This window comes from Lynx rufus, unplaced genomic scaffold (genome assembly GCF_022079265.1).
Source record: "Lynx rufus isolate CCGP_SWC_20201006 ecotype Redwood Valley unplaced genomic scaffold, mLynRuf1.p SCAF_10, whole genome shotgun sequence".
In the NCBI taxonomy this organism is placed as follows: Eukaryota; Metazoa; Chordata; class Mammalia; order Carnivora; family Felidae; genus Lynx; species Lynx rufus.
Genome location: NW_025814824.1, coordinates 85426321 through 85451641, shown reverse-complemented (window position 1 = coordinate 85451641; position 25321 = coordinate 85426321). Strand labels below are relative to the sequence as shown.

The 25321-nt window shown below is 57.3% G+C and overlaps 1 protein-coding gene across 3 annotated transcripts in view; it reads right to left on the bottom strand.

Moving 5' to 3' along the window:
• LMX1B (LIM homeobox transcription factor 1 beta) overlaps nt 1-15623 on the bottom strand; it is an 80076-nt gene extending 64453 nt beyond the window's left edge. For all 3 annotated transcript variants that reach the window (XM_047099979.1, XM_047099986.1, XM_047099995.1), the window contains exons 1-2: nt 15485-15623; nt 14473-14659 (exon numbers count right to left, since the gene is read on the bottom strand). In XM_047099979.1, the coding sequence (XP_046955935.1) occupies nt 14473-14659; nt 15485-15623 (326 nt within the window). The remainder of the gene's footprint in view (nt 1-14472; nt 14660-15484) is intronic.
• Between the last annotated feature and the right edge of the window lie 9698 nt (nt 15624-25321).

The following is a 25321-nucleotide window of genomic DNA, read 5'->3' as shown; positions in this document are numbered from 1 at the left end:
AGGCATTCATTCAACAAATAACATTCAGCTCTGGTGCCTGGCCACCACAGGACCCCGAACCCAGAAAGGGGCTAAAATCTGCCCTCTTAAAGGATTGCTGGAAGTTTTCTCCTGACAGAATGCCTGGGCCCCAACTCTGGTTCCACTTACTAGCTGTGTGCCCTTGGGCAAGTCACTCAACTTCTCTGTGCCTCTGCTTCTCATCTAAGTAAATAATCACAACATCCATGTCACAGCGCCTTTAAAACCTGTGAAGTGCTGGGGATGCCTGGGTGGCTCAAGTCGGTTAAGCATCGGACTTCTGCTCAGGTCAAGATCTCGGGGTTGGTGGGTTCGAGCCCGGCATCGGGCTCTGTGCTGACGGTGTGGAGCCTGCTTCGGATTCTGTGTCTCCCTCTCTCTGCCCCTCTACCTCTTGCGCTCTGCCTCTCCCTCTCAAAAATAAATAAACATTAAAAAAAAACACATTAAAAAAATTGTGAAGTGCTTAGAGCGGTGCCTGACAAACCATGAGCACTCAACGAGCATCAGCTGTGGTTATTATTGCCGCTGCTGCTGTTGTGTGCTCTCTGGGCCAGGCCTGCCCATCAGCAAGCCCCCTGCAGCCGGGCCCCCTTCTGCAGCTCAGAAACTCGGGAAGTGTTAGCTCCTGCGAGGCCGCCCGAGTATCCTGCAGAACGGAGGCTTCTGTGGGCTTCCTCTCTGGTCTGTTTCCCCAGCAGCTGGAACACTCAGAAAAAAGCTTCCAGCCTGCTGGGCTTGTCAAAGCAGGGCCAGCTTTACTAGAACCAGCTTTGGACGGTAATTTTGCGGTCATAACAACTATTTTCTTTACATACTGCTATAGAAAGGGGAACCCCCTGCTTTTTTTTTTTTTTTAACCTAATTGAAGACACCATCAAGCGTAAATATGCTGGAGTTTTTAATAAAAAACATGATGGAGGAAAACATTCAAAGCTCAATAATCAGAAGCCAGTCGAGTAGAGATGTCGCTCCCTCTCCCTACCCCCTTGGCTGTGCTCTGTGCGGGACTGGCTTTGGGGCTGGCAACTTTTAGACCTATGGCAAAAATAATGAACAGCAGTGAGGCTTGGAGATAGCCTGAAAAATATCCTGGAAAAGAAAAACATATGCCAAAGAGTGTGGTGTAAAAGTCATATTTCATGCCTGACTTTAGAGAATGTTAATAAGGATTAGAACCATACTCCAACAGAGCAACTATCAGTCAAGGCGGGGTAATTAATTTTGCTTCAGATCTCTGCTTGGGAAAATGAAAGCAGTAAGTGTTGTTTCACAGCACAGAGATTCCATCACACTAGAACAACCCAAAGAACTTCCAGAGCTGTGTCCTGATCCCAGCTGAAAGAAACCTGGCTGTTGCTGGCAGCCTCTGCTGGTCTGTCGCCGTGTAGATTTGGGGATCTTTTCCCAATGTTGACAATATCAAACTCTTTTTTTTTTTTTTAAATTTCAGGATTGGCTAATAAATATGATTAAGATAACACATCCCAAACCACATGTCCTCTGCTCAGCCTCCAACATGTGCAGTACAGATGTGTCTTCCGTGTACAGATGACCCAGCCAGTTGCTCCCCTGAGGCAGGGACCCTGGGAGACAGAACCCCGAGGGGTCCTGGCAGCCCACTGGCCCTCTCTGGCCCTGGCCAGGCTGCTGGCCTCCCCGTGACCCACTTTAGAGAGGAAGGGCTGAGCCCAGGGTGTCTGGAAGTCAGACACTAGAAGGACAGAGGAATGGATGGTGGGATGTGGCACTGTGCTCACCTGGCTCTTGTCCCTGCATGTCCCAATTTAGAAGATAAAATTCCCAAATTCTGCTATCCAGAAAGCTTCCCAACTCATTCCATCATGGAGACATGCCTGTTACCCCCCTCAGGAACCAGGGTTGAAGGGCCTTCCCCTCCCAGTGACCTCAGACTAGGGAAAAAAGAGTAAGCCAGTGGCAAAGCCAGAGTCTGGCAGAGGGTTCTAGAAAGAATTGTGGAGTTGCCACACAGACCCCCTAACTTGGCAGTGGGCAGACTGGGGTTCCCGTCCCCCATTGTGCCACAACTGTGTGAGCTTTGAGGCAAATACTAGCCACACCTGGGCCTCAGTTTTCCCCTTTCTACAAGGATCCTGAAGAGCTCTTCATCTGGCACATGCTAAAGCAGTGCAAGGTATGGGTGGTGGGTATGTTCCTGGTGCGCCCACTCTGTGGTCACTGAGGAGGGCTCTTGGAGGTGGCAGAGAAAGCCAGGCCCTTGAAACAGGGCAGGGAAGCCTGGGCCTGTTTGTGTCGACAGCCAGCCAGTCTCCACCTCTCGGGAGAGGGGGCAGCAGTCTCAGACACAAGAGCCCCTCCCAGCCTGACCAAGTAGGGCCCTGGGTTAAGTAGGAGTGAGCCTCCTTCTTAGCTTTCCCCTGGGGCTAGGAGGAAGAAAGGAGTCCCTCAGAGTTAGCCAGGCCAGGCAGAAGGGCTCAAGTGGGCGGAGAAGGGAAGGGCATTCTACCACAGTGGTAGAATGAATGAATGAATGAATGAATGAATGAATGTAAGAGGGAGGTAGGGGTCTCCCACTTCCCTTACAGCAGGCAGGCTAGGGGTAGGACACATCCCTGAGAAGAAGGTCACTAGGGGTCCCTGGAAGAGGGGTACTATGACCTGGCTGAGCCCCAGCTGCCTGCAGGGCAGAGGCTGGAGGGTCTCCTTTCTGGACCAGAGGCTACTCAGGGTAGACACGGAGGGTCAGGCTCCTCCTAAGCTGGGTGGGGTCAGGACCACCTAGTGGAGGAACTCTGTCACCGGCCCCTCACCTCCTTTCAGCTGGGATCGGCTGAGCATTGACTGCCGCGTTTCTGGCCCCCTGTTAAAGCTCAGGCACTGGTCTCCCCGGAATACCCCAGGCGTCTTCCCTGCCTAGCAGCCCAGGCCGGCGGGCCCAGGGCTCGGCCAGGCCGGGCTGATATGAACCATCTGCGTTGTCTTAGGCCGCCCCTCTGCCCACTGTCCCTCTGAACTCGGCCGGTTCCCGCGGGCCGTTTGATGCCTCGTAGGGTCACAGACCCCCGCACACAAATCACCGCCGAGGGGCTGGGGGTGGGGTGGAGGCGCTGAAACCTAATCCGCAAAGTTTGCTCTGCCGCCGGCTCGCTCCTTCCCTCGCTCACTCGACCACCCCCCCTTTCCAAACAAGGCTTATTTTTCTTGCCAAAAAACCGAAGTTGGTATCAAGTGTTTCGAGGGAGAAAGTGTCTCCCCCGCCCCAGCTCGGGAGGAAGGGCCGGAGCTGATGGCTGAGCACGGGATTGCAGAGAGGGCTTCGGGAGGGAACCCTCAGGAGGTGAGGTCCCAGCTCCCGGGTCTGTCAGTCCCCATGCTTAATGGTCACAGACCCCACTGTCTCTGACCCTGCCCTGTCCCCTTGGTCCCCCGCCCAGATACTACTCTCTCCTTCGTGGCTCTCCATCCCTGCGCGGCCAGAGATGGAAGCATCACTTCCTGCCCCTTCTCCCTCCCCATAAAACAGCCCTTGCCTGTCGCTTTTACGAGGTGACACCCTGCTTTCAGCCCGATCCTCCCGCACCGGAGCCTGGGCTCGGGAGGGAGGAGGCTGTGAGCAGTCAGGCGTCTCCAGAGAGCTCCCAGGGCACACTGGGGTCCTTGCGTGACTGCCCCAGAGCACAGACTAAGAGCTTTAAAAGGAGGCCAAGGAGCTGGGTATGTTAGAGACAAATTCCTCCAAAGTCTCCTCTCCAGCTCCATTGACTCTGGGGCCTTCGACCTGAGATGCTAGAAAACTGGCCAGGAGGTAGCCGGCCTGGTCCTCTGGAGGGGTGCAGAGCGGAGCCCCGGGAGCACACAGGTTTCGTTTGCTGGGTGTTGGTTTTGCTTTTGGTTTTTTCAGCCGGTGCAGCGACCCGGAACCACGCCCGGGCCGTTTCTCCGACGCCCGCAGCTTCCGACTGTGCCCGGAGGTGGATGCCGGCGGCTAAAGTCCGCGCCCCGTGGCGCCCGCTGTGCGGACTGGAGTTCTAGTTGTCGGAGCAGGCAGCCCGGTCGGGGCAAGGCAGAGACGTCGAGGGGGCCGGTCGGCACACCCGACTGGGTCTGTGCGGCCGGGGCCGGGGGTGGGGGTGGGGGGCACAGGAAAGGTCTGTACACTGTGGGACAGGGGTGGCGGCAGCAGCGGTGGCGAGAATAAAGGCGCCACGGGCCCGGCGGAGAAGCGGGTTTCCGCGGGGGTCGAACAAAGGAATTCGCCCTCAGAAGAAAGGGGCCGAGCGAGCAGCCGGGAATGGTCAACCCTGGATACTCTCGCAGGAGTAAGAGCGTCTCGACATCAGTCCCAGGGATCCAACGAAATCCGCCCCGCGCAGGACCCCAGCCTGGCATCTCCATTCGGCCTCTCCCTTCTTGTCAATCCCGCTTTCATGGGGATGGTGGGTGTGCACCCCCCAGCGCCACCTTTCCTGGGAAGAGGGGACAGAGTGGCCCGTGCTTTCCGTCAGTGGAGGCAAAAAGTCTCTCCCCTCCCAATCGGCATCTTCTGGTCGTGGCGCCGTTGCCCCCATTTTCCAGAAGCTGACAATTGAGGCTCCCAAAAAGCAACCCCTTCCCCCACCCCTATTGCAACGCCTGGCCGGCTCGGGAGACCCAAGCGCCCTCGGAAACGAAAGTCGCCCCAGGGGCGACAGGCCAGAGCTCCCCTCCTCCCGCAGCCCTCGGAAGGGGTGGAGGGCACACGGTTGTAAGGTGCTCGGCTTCTTTTCTCTGCTTGACATGAATAAGGGGATTAGGACGGCAAGTTTCCGTCGTTCACTCCGTCGGACAAAGGGCCCCGCGGTTAGAGCGGCGCAGCCTCTGATTAAACAGACAGAGCCCTGTCACTCAGCACCAACCTAGGTACTTGTGTTCGTGACATAATCTTATTAGAAGATAAAACCAGCGAAATCCTTTTCATAATGAAAAGTTACATTTAATGGCTGGACTCACCCCCCAACCCCTCCCGACCCTTCCCCCCTCTTCCCGTTGCTGTTGGATATGGCTCGCCTGTAATTGGCATTTAAAGCACCAAGTCCGAGAGAAAAACGGGGTTTAGGGTTTTTGTAATCCCCCTAAACTGTCTTTGTTCGAAATCTCCACAGATACAAGTCTGTTAAGAGTAAATATTTGTGGATTGATACAACCACATTTCCCCCCTACAAACCAAATCTGAAAAACCTCTGCCCTCCCGCCGCGCACGAAGGCCAGGGCGCAGGAGGGAGGGGGCTGGGCTCGGCCGGAGCGTCTGTATCGGGAACTCTGCGTTTGGGGTCGCCTCGTTGCCTCCAGGAGCTGAGGGACTTTGCACATTTCTCAGGCGGGAGAAAGGTCTTAGATTCTTTTTTCAATTTTCTGTGCTCTCGATAAACAAACCTCCCGAACCCGCTGCTTTTGGGCCTGCCCGAGGGGGTCGGCGGGAGGGCTTGGGGAGGGGCGAGGGCTTTGCTCAAATCCGAAAGAAAATGGAAACTCTCTCCACCGGCCTCTCTCCCTTCCAGCGGGTTTAAGTGGCTCCGAGAGGACTCGCTCCTCCTGGGTTGTGGAAGACCCCACCCGGCACGGCGCCCCAAGTCCAGCCTAGGAAAGCACCGGGAGCCACCAAGGGCCCCCGAAACACGAAGGAGTCCGAAGGTTGCAGCAGGGGCCCGGGTTCCCGGCTCCAGCCCAGCCCGTCCCAGGATCGGATTCCTTCATAAATCAGCGGCTGGGTGAAAGGGCTGCGCTTTAGAAAGGGCAGGACCGTGTGCGCGTATTAGAGCGCGCGGTTCCCAAATCCGGGCTAAACCCCTGGTGACACCGAAATTCATCAACCGCTGCTGGCGCCCGCGGCTCAGCTGAGGAGCCCCAGAGCCTAGGAGCTTGTGCACCGCGCTGCCCGACTTGGGGAATGAGAAGAACGAGGGGCAGGAACCCTCCAAGAGGTGGGCCTGGAGGAGGGCACGGGTGGAGACCTCGGGGAGCCGCCCCGCCCGTGCGCGCCTCTGGCGGGGAAGGAAGCTCACCACCGGGGAAAGGCAGTTATTCTAACCTTTTTCCTTCTCTGGCAAGGGCTGGCCCTACACGGACATTCTAGTGCGAAGAGGGCAGTGACCCCCAACCCCAAGCCCTTCCAACCCTGCGGCAGTAACCGCCCCCACCCCCACACCTTTCAGGCTGGGTGCTCTAAGGAGAATCACAGTTGCCCAGAGCAGAATCTGGGGCTTCAGGGAGAGTAGAACTTGAGGACTTAGGGATGCCATCAGCTTTGGGAGTTAGACCCACCTGGGAAAATTGTGCTACAGAGAAACCCTGGACCTGAGAGAAGTTACAACTCTCTCCACCTCGGTTTTCTCACCTATCCAGGGACCTAGAGCAATAAAGGTCAGTACACATCGCGGCACTCAAGAAATGTCCGTTCCTTTTCTTTCTAGATGTACTGCTTCAGCCTGCCCCTCTGAGGTCAAGAAGGCTCTGCTCCTGGGAGTTCACAGCTACACTGGCCATGTTCAAGAGAAGGCTGGCTAAAGGCAGGACCTATGTGCCTCAGTAGCAATGGGGAGTCATCCAGAGGCTGCTGCCTGCCTGCCTGCCTCCAAGGACCAGTTTCTGACAGCCAGACCTGTCCCATTACCTTTTCAAGGGAAAAATTCAAACCACAGGCCACAGACCTGGGTAAGGAGCAGGAGGAGGGTGGGCTAGGCCACTCTGGGAGGCCTGTTTAGGAGGCTACACTCTCTGGGCCTGCTCTGAAAGGCAGACAATGCATTCCTGCCAGGCAGGGCGTCTCCAGCTCACTTCCCAGGCAGGCAGGCAGGCAGGCAGGAAGGAAATATACATTGACTGAGTGCCCAATGCAGGCTGGCACCTTTGGGTTTGTTTCACTTTATCCCCAGAGGTTGATTCCCTTTATCCTGTGAGATTGTAATTATCACCCCTGTTTCACAGAGGAGGAAACTGAGGCTCAAGAAGAGCCTTACCTAAAGGTCTTTGGCTTGTGTCACAAGAACCAGAGACATTCTGGATCCCCGCCTGGATCCCCGACCTGGACTTGCAATTTTGTACTTTCCTTTGAGAAAGTGTGAGAAAATGTGCCCCACCCAGGAGGCTCTCCATTCTCAGGAGGTGGCTCCCAGAGCACCTTGGTCCTCTCCATCTCCACAGGCTCGGGCAGCTCCAGGCCTGGGCAGGCGCCCAGACCCCGACAGCCCCGTAACTATGGCGATTCAGGAATCACATGACAACAGTCACGGAGTCCCGGAGGAAACCAGGAGGTGGGAGAAGGGGGAAGAGCAGTCACACCCAGCTTGTCCTGACCCACGGCTCCTGCTTCTCTCCCGTCACTGCTTCGCCAGCACCCAACAGAGGTGCCCGGGGGTTGGGGTAAGGGGAATCCTGGGCATCCGGCGGTCCAGCATGCTATCTCAGCTTTCTGCATCTAGCTGGCAGCTCGGGGGTCTCCTCACGCCTGCCAGCCCCGGTGGGCACCTCTGTTGCTCCCAGCAGCCCTCAGAACCCTCCCCGGCTGGCAGCCACCTCACAGTTCCCAGGGAAACCTCTTAAGCACGGGCCGCCAGGAAGCAAACATCTTTGTTTCTTCTGGAACCAAACTCCAGGAACTAGGTTTTTCCTTCAGCAACACTTCCCCCAGTTCACCAAGTGCAGGGCCAGCCAGGTGCTCCTGCCATCAGCCAGCACACTCGGTCCGGGGGCCAGTCTGAGCCAGGCTCCCGATGGAGACAAAGCCCCCCCCCCACCCGCCGCCCCATGTACTCACATATCCCCCGGACCCCTGTACTCCCCACAACCCCCCTTCAGGGCCCCAGGGTTGACAGGGCAGGTCCAGTGGCTGCCAGTCAAGAAGTTGAACAGAAATGGATACAATATTGCCCCGGGAATAACAAAGGAAGGGCCCTCGCAGAAATTTATTTGTTCTGATCAGGCGAAGCAAAGGTAAAGGGCAGTGAGGAAGTGCTGTCAGCCAGGCCTGAAACCCAAGAAAGTTGCCATTCGGAGCACAGTGGCCCCTTATACCCCACTACTCCACAAGGCAGCAGTAGTTAAAGCAAACACAGGCCCTTCACTGCCCCGTCAGTTACACCTTCCCCCCAAAATTACACAAACCTTGAAAGATTTTTCTGAGAGAAGATGGATGCTTCGGGAGACTTGAGGTCAAGGCTAGGCTGTTTAAAGTATATTATTAACAAATAAACATTTACTGCAAAAAAAAGAGAAAAACCCTATAGGCCACCGGGGAACCAAATCATGTTGCTTTTGGCTTCAAATGACAGGAGACATTTATGACATGAATGGAGAACACCAGCCGGTCGATGAAATGGCAAACGTCTGCCACTTTGCTTCCTCTGCCTTCGTGAATCAACTTTTTCAAATATGGTTTTCAGCCTTACCCTCCCCTCACTACCACCGCCTCCCCACTTCTGACTGCAGTAGCAATAAATATATATAATTTTGGTTTTGCTCTCTGCTGCCATCAGCACAGAATCTGGGAGATGGAGAGGGCTGGGTCGGCCAGAAAGCCAAGAGTTTTGGGTCCTCCTGCACCCCCAACTGACTGACAGCTCACACGGGCTCCTTGGATGAGTGGACCATCCCTTTCTTCCTCCCTCCCTTGAAGCTGAGGCCTGATTGCGGTGTCCAACGAATTGGAAGTTACAACTCATGTCGCTGAGTGTATCCTCCAGTCCTCAGCCTAACTAATGCCATAGTAGGACTGGGACTCCCCCCCCCCCATTCTGTTTTAAAACCCTCATGGCCACAGGACAGAGGAAATTCCCTGGGCAAGAACTGCGCCAGCCCATCATGGACAGAACAGACCTCTGTGGGCTGGAGGATCCTTCTGACCACCTGAGCTGGTGTTTCTCTACCTTTTAAACCTCATCTTCTGAGAAAGGTACAGATCCCTAGATCTCTTCCCCTCACGTTCCCCCCCCCACCCTGCCTTTGAATCTCCCCCTCATCCTCAGAGATGTCAGCACCCCCCCCCCCCGCGCCATTTGAATCACAAAAAAACAGCAAGCACGAAGGGTTTTCCAAATATGAAATTATACTTCTGTGTAGGATTTTCCAAGCTGTACTCAGACTCCAGAGATTCCAGTTGCTCCCCAGTGGAAAGATCTTCGCTCTGGACCAACTTCCACTCCCTCTCACGCACCCCTGCCCCAAAGAGAAACAGGCCAGAACACCAGGCTCATCCTGATACCTGCCCTTCCCGATCATGCACAGGTGGCATTTGTCCTGACCTCTACAATCAGTTTTCCTGCCTCTCTGGAGGTCGTGAGGACGATACTGGATCCCATGGAGTCTGGAACACTTACTGCAGCCTCACCAGATACCTCGTGCTGTCCTTCCACCCACCCCGGGATGTTGTATCATCACTCCTAATTTGCTGATGGAGAACCTGGGGCTCAGAGACAGGTCGTCACTTGGCTAAGATCACACGGCTGCTGAATGGTGGGGCTGGGAGGTGAATCCAGTTCTGTCTCAGAACCTAGAGTTCTTTTCATCACTGAAGGAGCGTTGGCCCTCACAGTGCCCCACTCAGGCAAAGGCGGCGATTTTCCCAGGGGCGCTCCTCATCTTCCCTGCACAGAGAGGTTCACGGCAAGCCTACCATGCCAGCTGCACCTTGCTCTGGCATGGAACACAGAGGCAGTTTGGTATGTCTTCGGCGACAAGACATTCTTGCCACACTGATGGTGATAATAGCGACAACAATAATTTCCAGAGTATTAACAACATGCTAGGCAAGATGCCAGGTCCTTTGGGGCATGTTATCTCGAATCCTTATTAGAATCCTTTCTCCCAGGTGGATATGTCCCCATTTTACAGAAGCGGCTCAGGTAGATGCCAGAACTGTGTGGCCCTAAGCCTGGCTCCAAGGGGCAGGACGGGAGGGAGCTGAGGGTCGACAGTCACATACCCCAGAGGAAATCCTCACAGCCTTCTTCTCCTACTCAAGAAAAATCCTGCAAATAAATTAGGCTGCGTTAGCCCAGAGCCTGGGGAATACAGGGTGAGCCAGGAGTCAGCTATGAATAATGCCTCCGTTCAGCAGCAGATGACCGCAGCTTCAGGAAGCCCTTTGCTTACTCTTCTACCTGCAATCAGGGTGCTGGCGGGGGGGGGGTTAAGTGGGGGGTGCCTTCCCAAGGGCCAGAGGGTCCCCACACTCGGGCTGACACAGTGAGCCCTTCGGCCCTTGAAGCCCCAGGAAGGACACTACGGAGGCCTTTTTATACGGCAAAGCGCTGGCTTTGCCTTCCGAGCAGACCCATTTCCAGGACAGGCCCTCTACCTCAGGGTGTGGGCCGGGATGTCTGCCGCTCCGGGTTAGATGCATGGGGGCCATGCCAGCTGGGATGCCTACTGGTAGAGGATGCCTACTGGTAACTGGCACCCCGCAGTAAGGCCTATAGGAGTCCTTCCAAGCTGGGAGGAAGAGCAGGCAGAAAAGGCTGGAGCCTGACTTTGCTCTCCCTGGGCTGTGCCACACCCCTGCTGTGCCAGTGCTGGGGCTCTGAGGAGAGGTGAGCCTCCCTGGAAGGCCTTTCCCGGTGTAAACACTTCCAAGGAGAGGAATGCGCTGCGAAGAGCCAGGTTGGGCCACGGGAGCTGCAGCCAGCTGGGGTGGATTTACCAAAAAACAAAACAAAACAAAACAACCCACCCCAGGACTCAGTTTTTTCTGAAACTCCAAGTCTCGCTGCTCCCCCTTCCGCGGGTGGGCGCATCCTACCTGGGCAGGGGAGCCCAAGGGGACCCTCGCAGGCTCAGCGGAGCCCTGTAACTCTGCGCGCCGAGAGGCGAGGCCGCCCGGGCAGGCCCGGCCGGCGGAAGGGCGCCGCCAGCCCAGGACGCCGAGGTGGGAGCGTGGCCCGAGCAGGAGCACCGCGTCCTCCGGCGCGCGCAGGGTCCCGCTCGCACACCAACGAATCTCGGGTCGCCCGGCCTGGGAGCTGTCTTACAAGCGATTAGACTCCATTTTGTGACAGATTTTTGGACTCTCCCACCGACCCTCCCCCCTTCCGGAGCCTCCTCCAGGAATTCGCCACCTCCTCAGGATAGAAACGCTTTCCAGACGAGCGACAGACGGCAAGAAAGGGGACTTACATAATTCTACTTGGCCAAAGCCACCAAGAAAAAAAATGGGGCGCGGGGGGGCATTATGTTGTCATTAAAAAAAAATTTTTTTTTTCATGTGTTCCCAGGAGGAGGAAGGAGAGCGAGGTGTCCGTGATTTTGCGTTTGGAGGCCCCGTTTCCTCCCGGCTTCTAACCTGGTTTTCTGTCGGAGAAGGAGCTCCGGCTGCCGAGGGGCCAGAGCCTCGGGCGCAAAACGATCCGACGCCCCCCCCCCCGCCTTTTTAAAGAAAGAGCCCTCCAGAAAACACGTACGGAGAAAAAGTAAACTTTTCGAGTTACGCGTGAAATTGCCCAAATGCCGTGGCCCGCGCGCTCTGTTGCATCCGTCCAGGACGTGCGGGTGCATTTTAGCAAATAGTATTAAATGTGCCCGAACGTCAATTAATCACCCCCGTGGTGCGTAAAATAACGTTGCGCTTCTGGGTGTCCCGGATCTTGAAAACAAATCGAAAGGAAGAAGAGACGCTTAATAAAAATAGCAACCTCTTTCTAAGGACCGAACCCCGCAGCTCCTCACCGGGCGAGGACATATTTTTCAAAAGTTACTGGGGGGCGGGGGATGGTGTGTTAACTTCCCTATACCACTGACACACAGGCTGCACAAAATCGAGAAGGCACGTTTCTGCGCCCCCTTGCCTGGATTCTCGTCTTAAAAGCATTTACGCACAGATGCAATAAATACGCATCTGCGATCCTCAAAGGAAAAAAATAAATCGTGAAACACACTTTTATTGTGCAAAGAACATCGCTTCCCCAGTGAGCCCCTGCCTGCCTCGCTGCACTGGCTCTCCCTGAGAAACGCTGAGGCGAGACCCGCCCGGGGTATTTGTCCACGGGATTGTCTTGATAACAACCCCTCCTCAGCCCCCAACTGGCCGGCCTAGTGCAGATACCTAATTGGCCTTATTGGAAGAAAGAGGGGGCGAGGGAGGAGGAGGGCACCGTGAGGGGCGTGAATAATGCCCGCCTGGAGGCTGCCGCCTAGCTGGACCCAGGCTCGGAACTCCAGACCTGAGATTCGCCCAGCACCAAAATTCCCCCGCAAACACATCCCGACTGCATTGAAGCATCCAGCTCTCCGGCGCCTTGTTTCTTTTTTAAACAAATATACTTTCAACAAAGCCATTGCAACTGTTTAATTGTTTTGTAAAATTAGGAGGTGGACCGCTCTGCTCTAAGGGAACATCCTGCTCAAATCTTGTGACTTTAGAGTTCTGTGCTCCGAAAAACCAGGGGGCATCATCTCCTTGTTTTAAACACAAGTTCCATAAAGGATTGAGGGGGAGCGGAAGAGACCTGGCAGATATGTATAAGCGGCTGGAAAGGGTCCTTCCAGTATGTTTAAAAAAAAAAAAATCCCCCAAATCTGCACAAATGCCTTGGAGGGCCATTTCCAGTTTCCTCGGCCTCCTGCCCCCACATGTTGAGTCATCCAGGCCGGTGGCGGAGCTGGAAGAAGCACTGCTAGAGCTGAGCTAAGGGTCAGGTAGGAAGAGGTGCAGGCCAGCAGGACATGGGTAGGCTGGAGGCTGGTGAGCCCTGCCCCTCGCCCAGACCAAAGCCCCCAACCATATCCACCTCAAACTACTTTCCCCATTTTATTTGTGCTGGTCTATGCCTGCCTGTGGTAGAGCTGACTGGCGGCCACACTTTCTCCCGGAACTGGAATCCTATCAGTCCAGGCACAGCACAAACCCGACCAACGGCAATGTGCCTGATTTGGGGTGCTCCAGACAGAGAGAGAGAGAGAGAGAGGTCTCGGCTGGATTCTGGGATCAGCAAAAAAAGTCGCCTCTCTGAAATGTACCCCAATTCCTGTCGGCAGAGCCCCCAGTGGACAAGAAGAGCAAGGTGCAAAGAGCAGGTCCTCTTGGACCTCCAGACCAGGGGAGCACAGCCAGGTTAGGCACTGCCGTGGGACTCAGCCAGAACCTTTCAGAGTAAGAACCTAATACCTTCTTCAGGGGTCTGGCTTGCAGCCCGCTATTTCTAGGTCTCAGCCAAGCAGCTAGAGAGATGGAGAAGGGGCACCCCAGCCTCTCCACTTCCCATCGGGGCCTGGAATTAGGAACAGTCCTTGGGCAGCTAGGGAGGCTGCAATCATCACAGGCATTGGTTAGCCTAACCTTTTCCTGGAAGCTTGGGCACACACAGCCCCTTCTGAGCCCCGAACCATCTGAGAGCCTACCCATCCTGCACGCCCATCTAAAAGGGTCTTCCAGACCTCACTAGAAAGTTCTCGAAGGCACCCACACTGGTCTCCACAATGCCTCCCTGGGGATCCCCACACCCCCTTTTCGTCTGTTGCTCCTCTCTGCCTCCCTCCTAATCACACTGCCAGGCACAAAAACCAGAGGGTCAAAAGAAAAAACCTGCTTTTACTCTTAACTGTCCCAGCACCTTGCAAGCCAAATCCATAGTCTCAGCTAAAAACAAAAGTCAGTAGGTAGGGCTCAACCCATAGTCTCTGGACTCAACCCCGAGGCTTAGGCTATGCCAGGGCAGAGCAGACCACCCCCCTTCTCCAACACAAACACTCTGCAAGAAAGAAGGCCTGCTGGGGAAGGCTGACTTGGGCAGTCCTTCACCATCTGCCCCCCCCATCCCCGACCTTCCAGGAGCCCCAGATTGTGGTTTGCCACCTCTTGAGGTCCTCTTCCCAGACAGCTTCTTCAGCCAGCAGGAATTTTAAGTGAAAAATTCCCGCATGGAACGGTTTGAAGAGAATGGACACCCTTTTCTATCAGGGACTAAAAGTACAACAGGCAGCAAGGTAGGAAGGAGGCATCCCCAGCTGCTCGGGGAGTTCAGCACCCCCCCCTTCCCAACTCCACTTGCTTGCTCCAGGAATCCGAACCCCCCATAAAACCCTACTTTTGGGAAGCATACCGCCAAGGCCTGGCTCCCTAAAGCACTGTTTTCGTTTGGAAATCAATTCTTGGTCCCCAATTTAGGCCTTGGTGGGGTCAGGCCCTGTCCCTGGACGGAGGGATGGTATCCCCTAGTTGGCCAAGGGCCTTGTCCTGTACCCCAACCAGTACAGGTTTCCGGACAAAAGATGGCAACTAGGGACCGCCGCAAGCTCCCGGCCACCCCACCAGTGGCGGCCAGGCTGGGACCGTTCGTCCCTGCCGGGAGACGCGCAGCCTGCGCAGCCCTCGGAGCTGACGGGCCCAGCGGCGCGCAGAGCCAGCGGTTGGGCTGACACGGGCCGGGCCTGGCCTGGCAGTGGGGGCGGCCGGGCTCGAGTGCCGGGCGGCGGCGGGGAATGAGGAGGACGAGAGGCGCTTACTGTTGGTAGTCTTGTTTGCAGTACAGTTTCCGATCCCGGAAGTAGCAGCTGGTGGTGAGGGCTTGCTGACACGCCGCGCACTGCAAACACTCCTCGTGCCAGGACGATTCGTTGACTCGCATCAGGAAGCGGTCGGAGATGGGCCGCTGGCAGCCCTCGCAGACGGCGGGATGCGGGCAGTCGGAGCCTGCAGCGCACAGGGCAAGAGCCGGGCCGTCAGCGCCGACCAGCCTGGCGTCCGGGCCGCGCGGTGCCCACAGCCAGGGCCCCAAGCGCGAAGGCAACCCGGGAGCGCCGCCCGCCGCCTGCGCTCCCCCGGCCGCCGCACCGGGGACCGGGCAGCCTCCGCTGGTTCGTCCCAGCCCGCGGACTCCCTCGCGGAGAGGCCGCGGGTCTCGAGCCTTGGCTCGGCGCTGCAACTCTCCCTTCCTCCGGAGATCCAGCGCTTGGTGTTACTACATACGAGAACCCGGCAAGGCGCGGGGTAGCCGGCTGGGACCGAGGCAGGCGAAGTGAGGTTGGGGCGCTTGCTGGCTGACACGCCCCACGGTGGCATTCATGGTCTTCTGCCCCCAACCTCCCCAAAACCCAGGTGGCCCAAGGGACATTTTTCTTTTAGAGGCGCCTTCCATCAAGCAGCCTGGCACCACTCCCAAGCTTGCTAAGGTGACTACTTGGGTCTTCCATCACCCTTGCCGACCGCCTCCTGCCCCCTCGGGAGTGGCAGCTCCAGCACCAAGGCCCAGTGAGGATGGTGGGTGGCAGCTGGAGCTGTCCTGGCCTCCCTCCTCCTAGGTGGTGCTCCTGCAAATCTCTGTCCCTCCAGCATGCCTGTTTAGGGGTGCCTGTTGCCCCTCTAGCGATCACTGCAGGAGTCTAGTCTGTGTCCCCCGCACCCCCATGTCCTGCAAAACATTTCCTTATTCCGTTGGTCTAGACGCCTGTGTCCACCTCAGGAGGATGCCCCTGTCCCCTGCCCATGACCACTCGGGCGTTCTGACCCCGCACTCACCCAGCAGCACCCCCAGAGTGGCGGGCCCGGGGCGCAGGGCGTGCTCCTCCATCTTGATGCCGTCCAGCATCTTGGCGCAGTCCGTCTGCCCGCGGGGGAAGCACCTCTCCAGCGACTCGGGACCTGTTGCTATATCCATGGGACGCGGGGCGCGCCGCGGGCCCCGCCGGCCAGGGTGCTCGCCGGCCCGCCCGCCTGCCCGCTCGCCGCCGCCGCGGCCCCGGAGCCGGGGAGGCGCGGCCCCCGCGGGGTTGGGGCTGCGGCTGGGGCCACCGGCCGCCCCCGGCGAGCGTGGAGCGCCGACGCGCTGGCCCCGGGCCCCGGCGTCGTGCGGGCGGGCCCGGGCGGCTGCAGTCCGCGCCGCGTTCTCCCGGGCACTCGCAGCCACGCGCGCCGGCTCCTCTGTCACCTGCTTGTCAGCCCCGGAGCCGGGCTGCGGCGGCGGCGGCAGACGGAGCCGCGGGGAGGAGACGGCGGCGGCGGCGGCGGCGGCGGCGGAGGCGGCGGGCGGGGGAGGGGGCGGGGGTGCAGGGGCGGCCCCGCGGGCTGGGGGGGCGCGGGCGGCGCAGCGGGGTCCCGGGCGGGGCGCAGCGGGCCGCGGGGCTCCAGGCGCGCTCCCCGCACTACTCCAGTGCCATGGTGCGCCCGAGGAGCCGCTGGGTTTAGAGCTGGGGCAGGCGGCGGAGGGATACTACGGCCGGGAGCCGCCTCACCCCTCCTCAAACTTCCTGACATTTGAACTCATTGGTGCGCCTCGTATCCCTGCGCCGGGATGAGCCGGCGGCTCCACGTCAAATAGTGCCGTCGCCGCCCCCCCACCCCCCGCGGGAGGGCTCCCCGCGCCCCCAGCTTGCGCCCCGCTCCGCGCCTGGCCTGGAGCGCGGGCCCCCGGCGCCCCAGCCAGGCCGAGCGCCCGCTGGCCTTTTGCAGAAGTTTGGGTCACCTTCGAAACGAATCCTTCTGCCCCACCCCTTTGAAAAATTGATTTGGGAGTTGGGGAATGAAGGCTTTCTTTTTTTCTTTCTCGCTTTCTTTATTATTAATATTTTGTAAAGCTTCAGCGCTAAGCGGAGTGGCCCCATGCGAGGCCAGACTGCGCGGACGGCGGGGAGCGCAGCGGCTCCACCAGGGGAAGGCGCCGGCCGGGAGTGGCCGCCTGGGGACCCCGTCTGTCGGCCGAGGTAGGTCGCTCCGGGCTGAGTTGGCGTCCCCTGGGCGGCGGCGCCTTCCCAGGGCCGTTTTGGTCCGCGGAGGGGCTGGCTGCAGGATTGAGGGACGGAGACCGACAGGAGGGAAGGGCTGCTGGCCCAGGACTGACCAAATGGGGAGTCCTGGCCCAGGGAGAGGGGGACTGGGTCCCGGATTGGGGGTTGGGGGTGAGGGGTCCGGAAAAGATTCAGGCGTGGCAGGGATTGGGTGGAGGGGTAAGCGAAGGTCCTGAAAGTGTCCCGGAATCAAGGATGGGGAACACTGGGCAGGCGAGGAGGGTCAGGCCCGGGTTCAGGCAGGGAGAGTTTAGAGGACGATTAGGTCTGAGAGAGGGGTCCCGGGCAGAGGCGGGGGCATTGAATGAGAACCTGGCCTCGCGGGATTTCTAGTTGCACGGGTAGAGGGTGGTGGCCCGGAGGTCGGTAACTGAAGGCCCAGGACGATGTGTGTTCGGTTGCTCGATGGAAACGGGATTGGCCGCTGGGATAGGCTACTTTTGGTGACGGAGGGGCCGGGCTAGGGGTCTGTAGGCCGCACCTGACAGGGACAGCGCCCTGGTCATATTGGGCAAAGTGGGCTTTGGCGCTGAGGAGTAAAAGGCCGGTAAGACCGAGCAGCCGACTCCCGCGCACGCTGGGCCTGGCACCCACCCCGCCTGGCACCGCGCTCGGTGCGCGGGCCGCTGCGTTTGGCTGCAGTGCATCGCGCCTGGGCTGGCCGTGTCTTCGGCTCCTGGGTCTCCACCAGAGGCGCGGCGCGCCCAGGAGCAAGGGGGGCAGGCGCGGACTGACCCCTCGAGCCGCTGCGGGGCGGCCCCCGGCCCCTCCCGGAACGGAGCAGCGGTGCGGAGCGGGGCGGGGGCGGAGGGCATGGGAGGCGGGTCCCCTGACCCCGCTGGAGGCGAGAGGGCGGATCGGATTTGGAGCCTGCCAGAGGCTTGGTCAGAAGTGGCCCCCTATGCCGCGGGGCCCCGCGGAAGGGCCCGGCTTTGTGGAGGATTAGATAGCTCCCGCCCCACCCCAGTACCTGCGTGTGTGTCGGTGGGTATCTGTGTGTGTCTGTGCGTGTCGATGCTCCCGCCTCGGAGTCTGTTGCATGCCTGTGCACCGTGTCTCTGTGCAATGCAATATTTATGTGTGCCCGAGACTTTGTGGGTTTGGAGTGTGTGAATCTGTGCATCTGGGTGTGATTCCCACGTGTGTGTGTCTGTGTGTGTGCGCGCGCGCGCATCTGCAGTTCCTAACATGCTTCTGTATCTTCTGTGTTTTTGTAGGTCTTTGTGTGTGTCCCCGGGTCCTTGTATGTGGGTGCCGACGTCTTTGTGTGTCTCTCAACCTCTGTATTGTGTCTGTGGGATACTTTTCTTTTGTGTCTTCCGGTCACCTTTGTGTGTCTGAGTGTATCTACGAGTTTCTGGATGATTCTGTGTGTTTGCTTGTATCTCAGAGTTTTGGGGTTTTTTGCGGGGGGGGGGCGGTGGTTGTGTCCGTCTGTGTTTGCGAGCGCGGTTTCGTGTCTCCGTGTATTTCTCCGCGTCTTTGTGTGTCTCTATCCAGCACGGTGGATGAGTGGATGTGTAGCATCTTCCGCGCTCCCTTGGTCCCTTGTTCTTGAGCAGCCCGTAAGGCCCTGCGCTCCCGAGTTTGGGCCTGGGCCTGGGCCGCCTTCCTCGGGCATCGGGGGGGGGGGGGGGCGCGGCAGCTGCCGGAGAAGCCTGGCAGGCAAAACTCGGGCGCGCAGAGCCTGGTGCAGGACAAGCAGACCGACCGGGCGCATTCTGCCCTCTGCTGGCAGCGTTACGTCCCTGCACCCGATGCCTGTAGGCGAAAAGGGTCCTGGTTCCGGGCCCAGACCCTTGCCTTCTCCTTCAGAGCACACTTGGGAATACTTTCCGGTCTCAGGCCTGGCACACTCACCCCGGAACCACACTCTGGGAGCAGTGTTCCATCCTCCTCTCCCTGTCTCCCCACCTTCCCTGTGACGGCCTCTTCCTCTGCACAGTTCTCCCCTTAGGCCAAATGGGGGCCCTTGTGGCCCCACCTCAGAGGCTTCTCTGACCCTGAGGCTGGTTCAGGAAGAGTCAGAGCCCCCGACTGCGGGGGGTGGCATTCCCGGGGCCACCCAAAAGCCACGTCTCAGTGTAGGAGGACGCGCCAGTCGCCCAGCTCTGGCACCCCGGCTGGTCTGTCCCGGGGCGCACAGAATCTTGGCACATCACGCTGGCACGCCCGCCTGAGTCACAGCCCACACCACCGGGGCCGACGTCGGAAAGGCCAGGGATTGTGCTTAGAGCCACTCTCGGCTGCCAGGGTGCAGGCCAGACCCAGGCATGGGCTGCTCTTCCCGCTGTGGCAGTGGGGCTGCTCGGTCCACAAACTGGGGTCCCTCTCCATGTCCTCCCTGCCCAGTGACTATTCATCCCCTCGCCACACCCCCACAGTCTGGATCACCATGTAAGTCCTTTTCTTTGCCCTTTGTCCCTGCTCCCAGCGTCCTTCTTTCCCCCAGCTGAGTCTGCGGTCCCAGGTCCCTGGCACACAGATGCGCAGAGCACCCAGGTCTCTCTCAAGCACAATCTCGGGGCCTGCCCTTCCCACTGCTTGCCCTGTGGAAGTGGCTAGCTGGAAGGGAGTGGCCTAGGCCCTGAGGCCGGTACTGCCCTTAGGCAGTGAGCAGCACCTCGCTCAGAGCAATGGAGCCCACTCCTTCTGGCACCCACTGACACCCCCCTAGGCGGTTCAGTACTCACAACGCCCGAGGCCGCCCGCACCCAGGCGCTCCGGCTGATCCGGGATTCTCTGTGGCTTGGACTTCAGCCGTAGAAACAGCTTCGGATTTTCTCCACCTAAGGAAAGACCCAGCCGGCTGTTTGGAATCCCTTGGAAGGAAGCAAGAACCAAGAAGGAAGCTCTAGGTGGGAGTCCCAACTCCCCCAACCCTGCGGATGCTTCATCTCCACGGAGCCCTTCCTTACACCCCCTTGCTCCTCTCTTTAGGGGACTTGCACTTTCTGCGCCTGCCTGTGCTACTGGCCGTCCCCAACGCGGCCCTCTGGCCACCCCCTCCCTCCCCACGGTGGAATTCTGTCTGTCCTCCTTGGACTGTGCTTCTGACCAGAACTGAGTGGAGGGAGAGGTCCCTTCCCAGTTTACAAACCCAGCCAGAAGCAAGGGCTGGGACTCAGTACAGGGCAAAGCCGGCGGAGTGCCGCGGAGCAGGAAGGCGCGCGGAGGGGGGAGCTGCACGGGATGCAGGATTCCAGCGTGCCAGGAGAGTCAGGGCTGTCCGGGAGGCCAGAGTGCTCAGACCTGTCCCACGCTGCCCCGGCACCACTGGCCCCAGCGATCCTCAGATATCCGGGAAGCACACTGGACCAGAGCCACCCCAAGACTCAGCCTGGGTTGGGGGCCGCTATTCCCTGGCGGCAGCTGGGATCCGGAGATCCGGGAGCTCTGGAAGTGGAGCAGGACAGCAACATCAGAGGTGGAGTGGCCTGGCCTTTGGAGCCAGTGCTAACCACGCTCTCTTCTGAGCTCTCTTCCGAGCACCGCAGCATGTTTGACCCTAGGACACGTGTGGCAAAGGCTCAGGCACTTCTCGGCTAGCAGAGAGAAGAATGCGTGTAATGGGCAACCCGGTCACCTTCCCACAGCCCAGAGGAAAGTGTCTATGATCTTCCTGTGCCCGCGGAGGGCTCACGGAGCCCCTGAGCCAGGTGGAAGGCCAAAAAGAGGAATGACTGGGGGCAGGGTCAAACTGGGGTCCCCCAGACTCAGGGCTGAGAATGGGTTCTCACTCTCCCATCTGGGGTTTTCTAGGCTAGTGAGAGGGAGGTGGCAGGGGACAGGATTTTAGGCAGAGTTTGCTGGTGAGACACAGGGTGTGTGGCTCTGAGACTGTGTGCTGGTACATGCCTGCATGCAACGTAGAGGACTGTCCGAGCCCCAGCAAAGTCTTTCTGTCCTCCTGCAGCCCAGCCCCTCCTCAACCAGCTGGTGGGGCCTCTGGCCACAGACCCACGACTTTTCAGTGCAAAGTCTGGGTCATTAGTCCTGGGATTCCTCCCGGAGGGTTAGGAGATCAGGCTCAGATCTAGAGGCTTCTGTCTGTCCTCAGGGCTTGGAGAAGGACAGTGCCCTGGCCAGGTGGTCCACAGCTAAGGTCTTCTACCTGCGGGCAGTGCTTCGGAGCGGTCAGAAGCAGGTCTCGGAGTTACGAAGGTCTGGTTCAGGATCTGGCTGTGGGACTCCGGAAAGTCCTGCCTTTTGTTTGCACCTCAGCTTCCTCATCTGTAAAGGGGGCATAGTAATAGCCTCTGTCCCACAGGAGTGTTGAGAGGATGAAATGTTAAGTTCTTACCACGGTGCCTGGCACATCGTAGGCCTCTAGAAGTATTTGGTGAATAATTGGATAAAAGGGAGTCCATGGGACTTGGGGAAATCACAGCTGTCTCCTCTCCCAACCAGGACCTGAGGGGGAAACAGACATGCTGAGGTCAGCCATTTATCTTCCTTTGGGGCAGGTGAAACTCCCATCTAGGCAGCTGTGGGCGGGGCACAGGAGATTCCCCAGGCGGTGCCCAGATGCCCAGGACAGACAGCCTTCTCCAATTGCCCTGGCTGTGGGGCCTGGGCCTGAAGTGCCTTTGGAAGGCAACAGAATGAGGGGGTTCAGCCTAGTGCATCAAAACTGACCTGTAGGACTCTCGAGGTGCCATTTATATTTATTTTTTAAAAGGCACTTTCCTCAAGAATCTTTGCATTTCTTGCCAAATGGATGGGCTGAGTTATTTCAGCAGTCCATCTAGAACCAGGGGCTTCCCCTACCAAGGACCTGAGCCAGAACAAAGGAAAAGCCAAGGACTGAATTTGGAGCCATAAAAGCCCCATTAGGACACTAAGAATAACTTGCAGAGAAACATTTTATATGAATTGGACACAAATTCACAAAAGCAAGAAAGTTCATTGGTCTCCACCCTGAGGGTCCGCGGCTGGGGAAGGGGGCTGGGTGTGATGCCGAGGCCAGCGCCCATCCTATTTGATCTTTATCTCAAATCCACTTCAAAACGCTGGGGATTGGCGGAGTTGGAGGTTTGCCCCTTCCTGTAATTATTTGGTGTCTAGTAAAGTTTTTATGAGTGTCTGTGCAAATAAATGCATTTGATGTGCATTTGTTTTGGCTAGTGCCGCTTTATATAGGAGGCGTGTGCGTCTTCTGTTGGCCCTCAGAAAAGAAAAGAATGAGAGTGAAAATAAAAATAAAGCCAAGATATCCGGACCAGGCAGAGGGGGCGGAGCGGGGGGCAGTCCCACGGCCAGCCACCGGCCCTCTCACGCAGGGGCTCGTGGGCACTGGGGCTGCTGCTTATTGGGTTTCTAGCCGTTGGGTTCGCTGCTGCTCCGGACTAGGAGCCGCTCAGGGCTGGGGGGAAGGCTCGGTGAAGTCCAGATTCTAGAAAGGTTTTTTTGGAAACAGAACTCTGCCTGCCTTTTGATTACTGTCCTCTGGGTATTCTTGGTGAAATAAAATGAATAATAAATCAGGGTGTTTGGCGGGGGGCATTGCCTGATCATTTAAGTGGCAGAGTATGCCTATTTCTCTAGAATTTGAGCTCAGCAGAATCTGGCTGAAAGGCAGGATGAACAGGGATGTGGCTTCCTGCTCTCTCCAGACAGGGCAGCTGGGCTGGGGCAGGATGGGTGTTCTCCTGGGTGGCTGGGAAAGCAGGGGTTCTCTGTCAGGGTGAGGAACCAGTTCAGGGTTTTCAGGTGCCCTTGTTCAGCTGGTGCCTGGGACGCAGCCTGCAGGTGCATCCAGTTTGGCCCCCCCCGTCTCTCCGCCCAAAACCACAGCCTTGATTTATTTGTTCTAAAATTGTTTTAGCGTTTTTATTGAAGTGCAATATACATATAAAGAAGCGCACAAAGCATGAGAATAGAAAGCGGACACACTTGTGTCCCCAGCACCCAGATCAAGAGATTATTTCCAGCTCTCCAGAGTCTCTCCTTCTGCTCCCTCCCAGGAATGCCACACCCTTCTTCCCAAGGAAACCACTATCTGGGTTTCCATCACCGTATGTGAGTTTTGCCACTTTTTGAATTTTGCATAAATGGAATCGTACAGCAATGTATCCCTTACCATACTCTAATCCTGAGATTTTAGATGAAAATACAGGTTTTTTTCTCCTGAAAAACCAGAGGTCTGATCATCTTGGGTGATTATTCCATTCCAGCAGGGTGACGACAATGTGGGGCTGAATTGTGTCTTTCCCCCTCCCCCTTCCCCCGGACACTTGCCCTCTTCTGTTTACCAGGGGGCATTCGTGTTGTAACCTCCGATGTAAGCCTATATAGCTCCTTTCCCATCTTCAATTTCTCCTCAAAAGGAATCGTTTTATGTATGCTGGGGAAGTGCATTTAGAATCTTCTCCCGTCCCAGTCCCCCCATCTGCATCCAATACTCTCTGAGGTAGAAATCCTGAGACCTCTTAACAGGTGAGGAAATCAGCACTGCAGAGAGGTGAAGTCACTTACCCGGGGTCACACAGCATTGAAGTGTCAGATTCTGGATTCAAACCTGGACTGGCCGGACTCCAAACCCCGGGCTCTTGTCACCTCCCCACACAGCTCCCCTGGGCATCCAGGCCCAGGCGTGAACAATCCCCTCCTGCCTCCTTCCAGCAGGGAGGAAGCTGGACTTTTTCCAAAGGAAACGCTGGGAAACACAAAACCCAAAACAGAAAACAGGGCAGGGATGGTTCCCAGGCCCCAGCAGCCTAACCTCGGGTGATGCAAGTCTAGTCTGGGATGAGCTGGTCTGGACTGGTGCGGCCTCCCCAGATGCATCAAGGGAGGGCGGTGTCATGCCATCTGCTGGGAATCTACTACATGCCGGGCACTTCCTTTGTGTTGTTCCTGAATACTCACAACGCGCCCCACTTCACAGATGAGAAAACTGAGCTTCAGAGAGGTCAAATGTCTTGCCTGAAACCACAGGTGTACAAGTGGCCATGTTGGGTTTTGAATGCATTAATTGTGACTTCAGTGTCTTTGTTCTCCCCCATTGGTCTCACTCTGCTCCTTGACTCAGGCCTCTTATCTGAGCCACCTTTACTTTGCTGTTATGATGGAGGTATAACCTGGTGCTTCCTCTTGGGTGAGCAAAGATTCTGGAGTCTGGCTAGCATGGTTTGGGGCTTAGTTTCAGGAGCCACAGGGTGGTTCTCAGGGCCTCAGTTTCTTCAAATGGAAAGTGGGGAATGATATTACTACTTTCCATTATGATTTGGAGGTTCAACAAGATCTGTGGGCCTTTGAATCTGGAAGAATTGGCAGTGGCCTGGTAGAGAGGGCAAGAGGGTCATTGGGGTGCAAAGATCCTGAGGTAGGAAAGAACTTGGTCCATTGGAAGCCTGTGTGACTGGGTGGGAATAAGGACGTGGTAGCGGGTGCGGGCAGGAGTCTGACCACATGGCATTGTTGGTCATGATGAGGAGTATAAACTTGAACCGAGGGCAGTGGGGAGACATGGGAGGGTTAAAACAGCATGGTACCACGGTCAAGTTTGATTTCTTTTAGGAAGGTCTCTCTGGCTGTGATGAGGGGTGAGACCGTAGGCAGGAGGCCGAATGACGAGGCCTTTGGGTCTCAATATCCCTTTTGTGTGGAATGAGGTTGGGCGGTCCACAGAGCAGACCTTATCCTCTGATTTCCCATAGAGGTTGTGTTTCCAGATTCAGGGTTTCATGTTACACAGTTATTCTTTCTGGAATGTGTCCCCCAAGCAACCCCGCTGGACCCTCCGTGGAAGGAGGGGCTCTCCTCAGTGCAATTTGCACATTTATGCAAAAAGGAGAGCATATCAGTCCCAGGGCTTGGCAGTATTCGGTCTGAGACAGTCCAGCAACCGACAGACAGAACAGCTTTTCAGGAATTGGGACAGGCCGCGAACATCGCTCATAACACTCATAGCAGTGACGATAGCAATTCACCCTTATCGGTGACTCACTGTACCGGGCCCTTGGTGAAGCCTGCCACACCTGTGATCTCATGGAAGCCTAAAACAAGCCTGTGAGGCAGCTGGTATTGGTGCCCATTGTGCGGATGGGGAAAGCGAGGCTCAGAGTGGGGGAAATGCCTTGCTCAAGGTCATTGAGCGGCCGAGCCAGGCCAGTAGCCACTGCCCTTATGCCCAGCAGGCGCTGGGCAGCCTTAGAAGTGTGGTGAGCTTGGCATGCTGTTGAGTTCTGTTCCAGACAGCCCTAAAACTGTTCCCAGTGTACAGAAAAGCCCGAAAATTCCATCCCTGCGTCCTGGTTTCCGCCTACACTTCAGCCCACGCAATCTGCCTGGCAGAGCTATTCTCCCTGGAAGAGGTTTTCCAAACCCAGGAAAAGCTTCCAAGTCTAGAATCCTCCCAGGGGCCTCCAAGGCCTCCTGGCCTGTGTCCACTTCCCTGGCTTCATCTCTACCTCCTTCCCTGTTACTCTCTGTTACTCACCAAGCACATTGTCCTTGTTTTAGCTTCTCAAACAGCACACACCCTCTCCTGCCTGCAGGGTCTGAACAGGCTGTTCCTTTTGTCTGGAAGGCTCTCTCTGCTCCCTTTTCCTAGCTTCCTCCTGTTCAC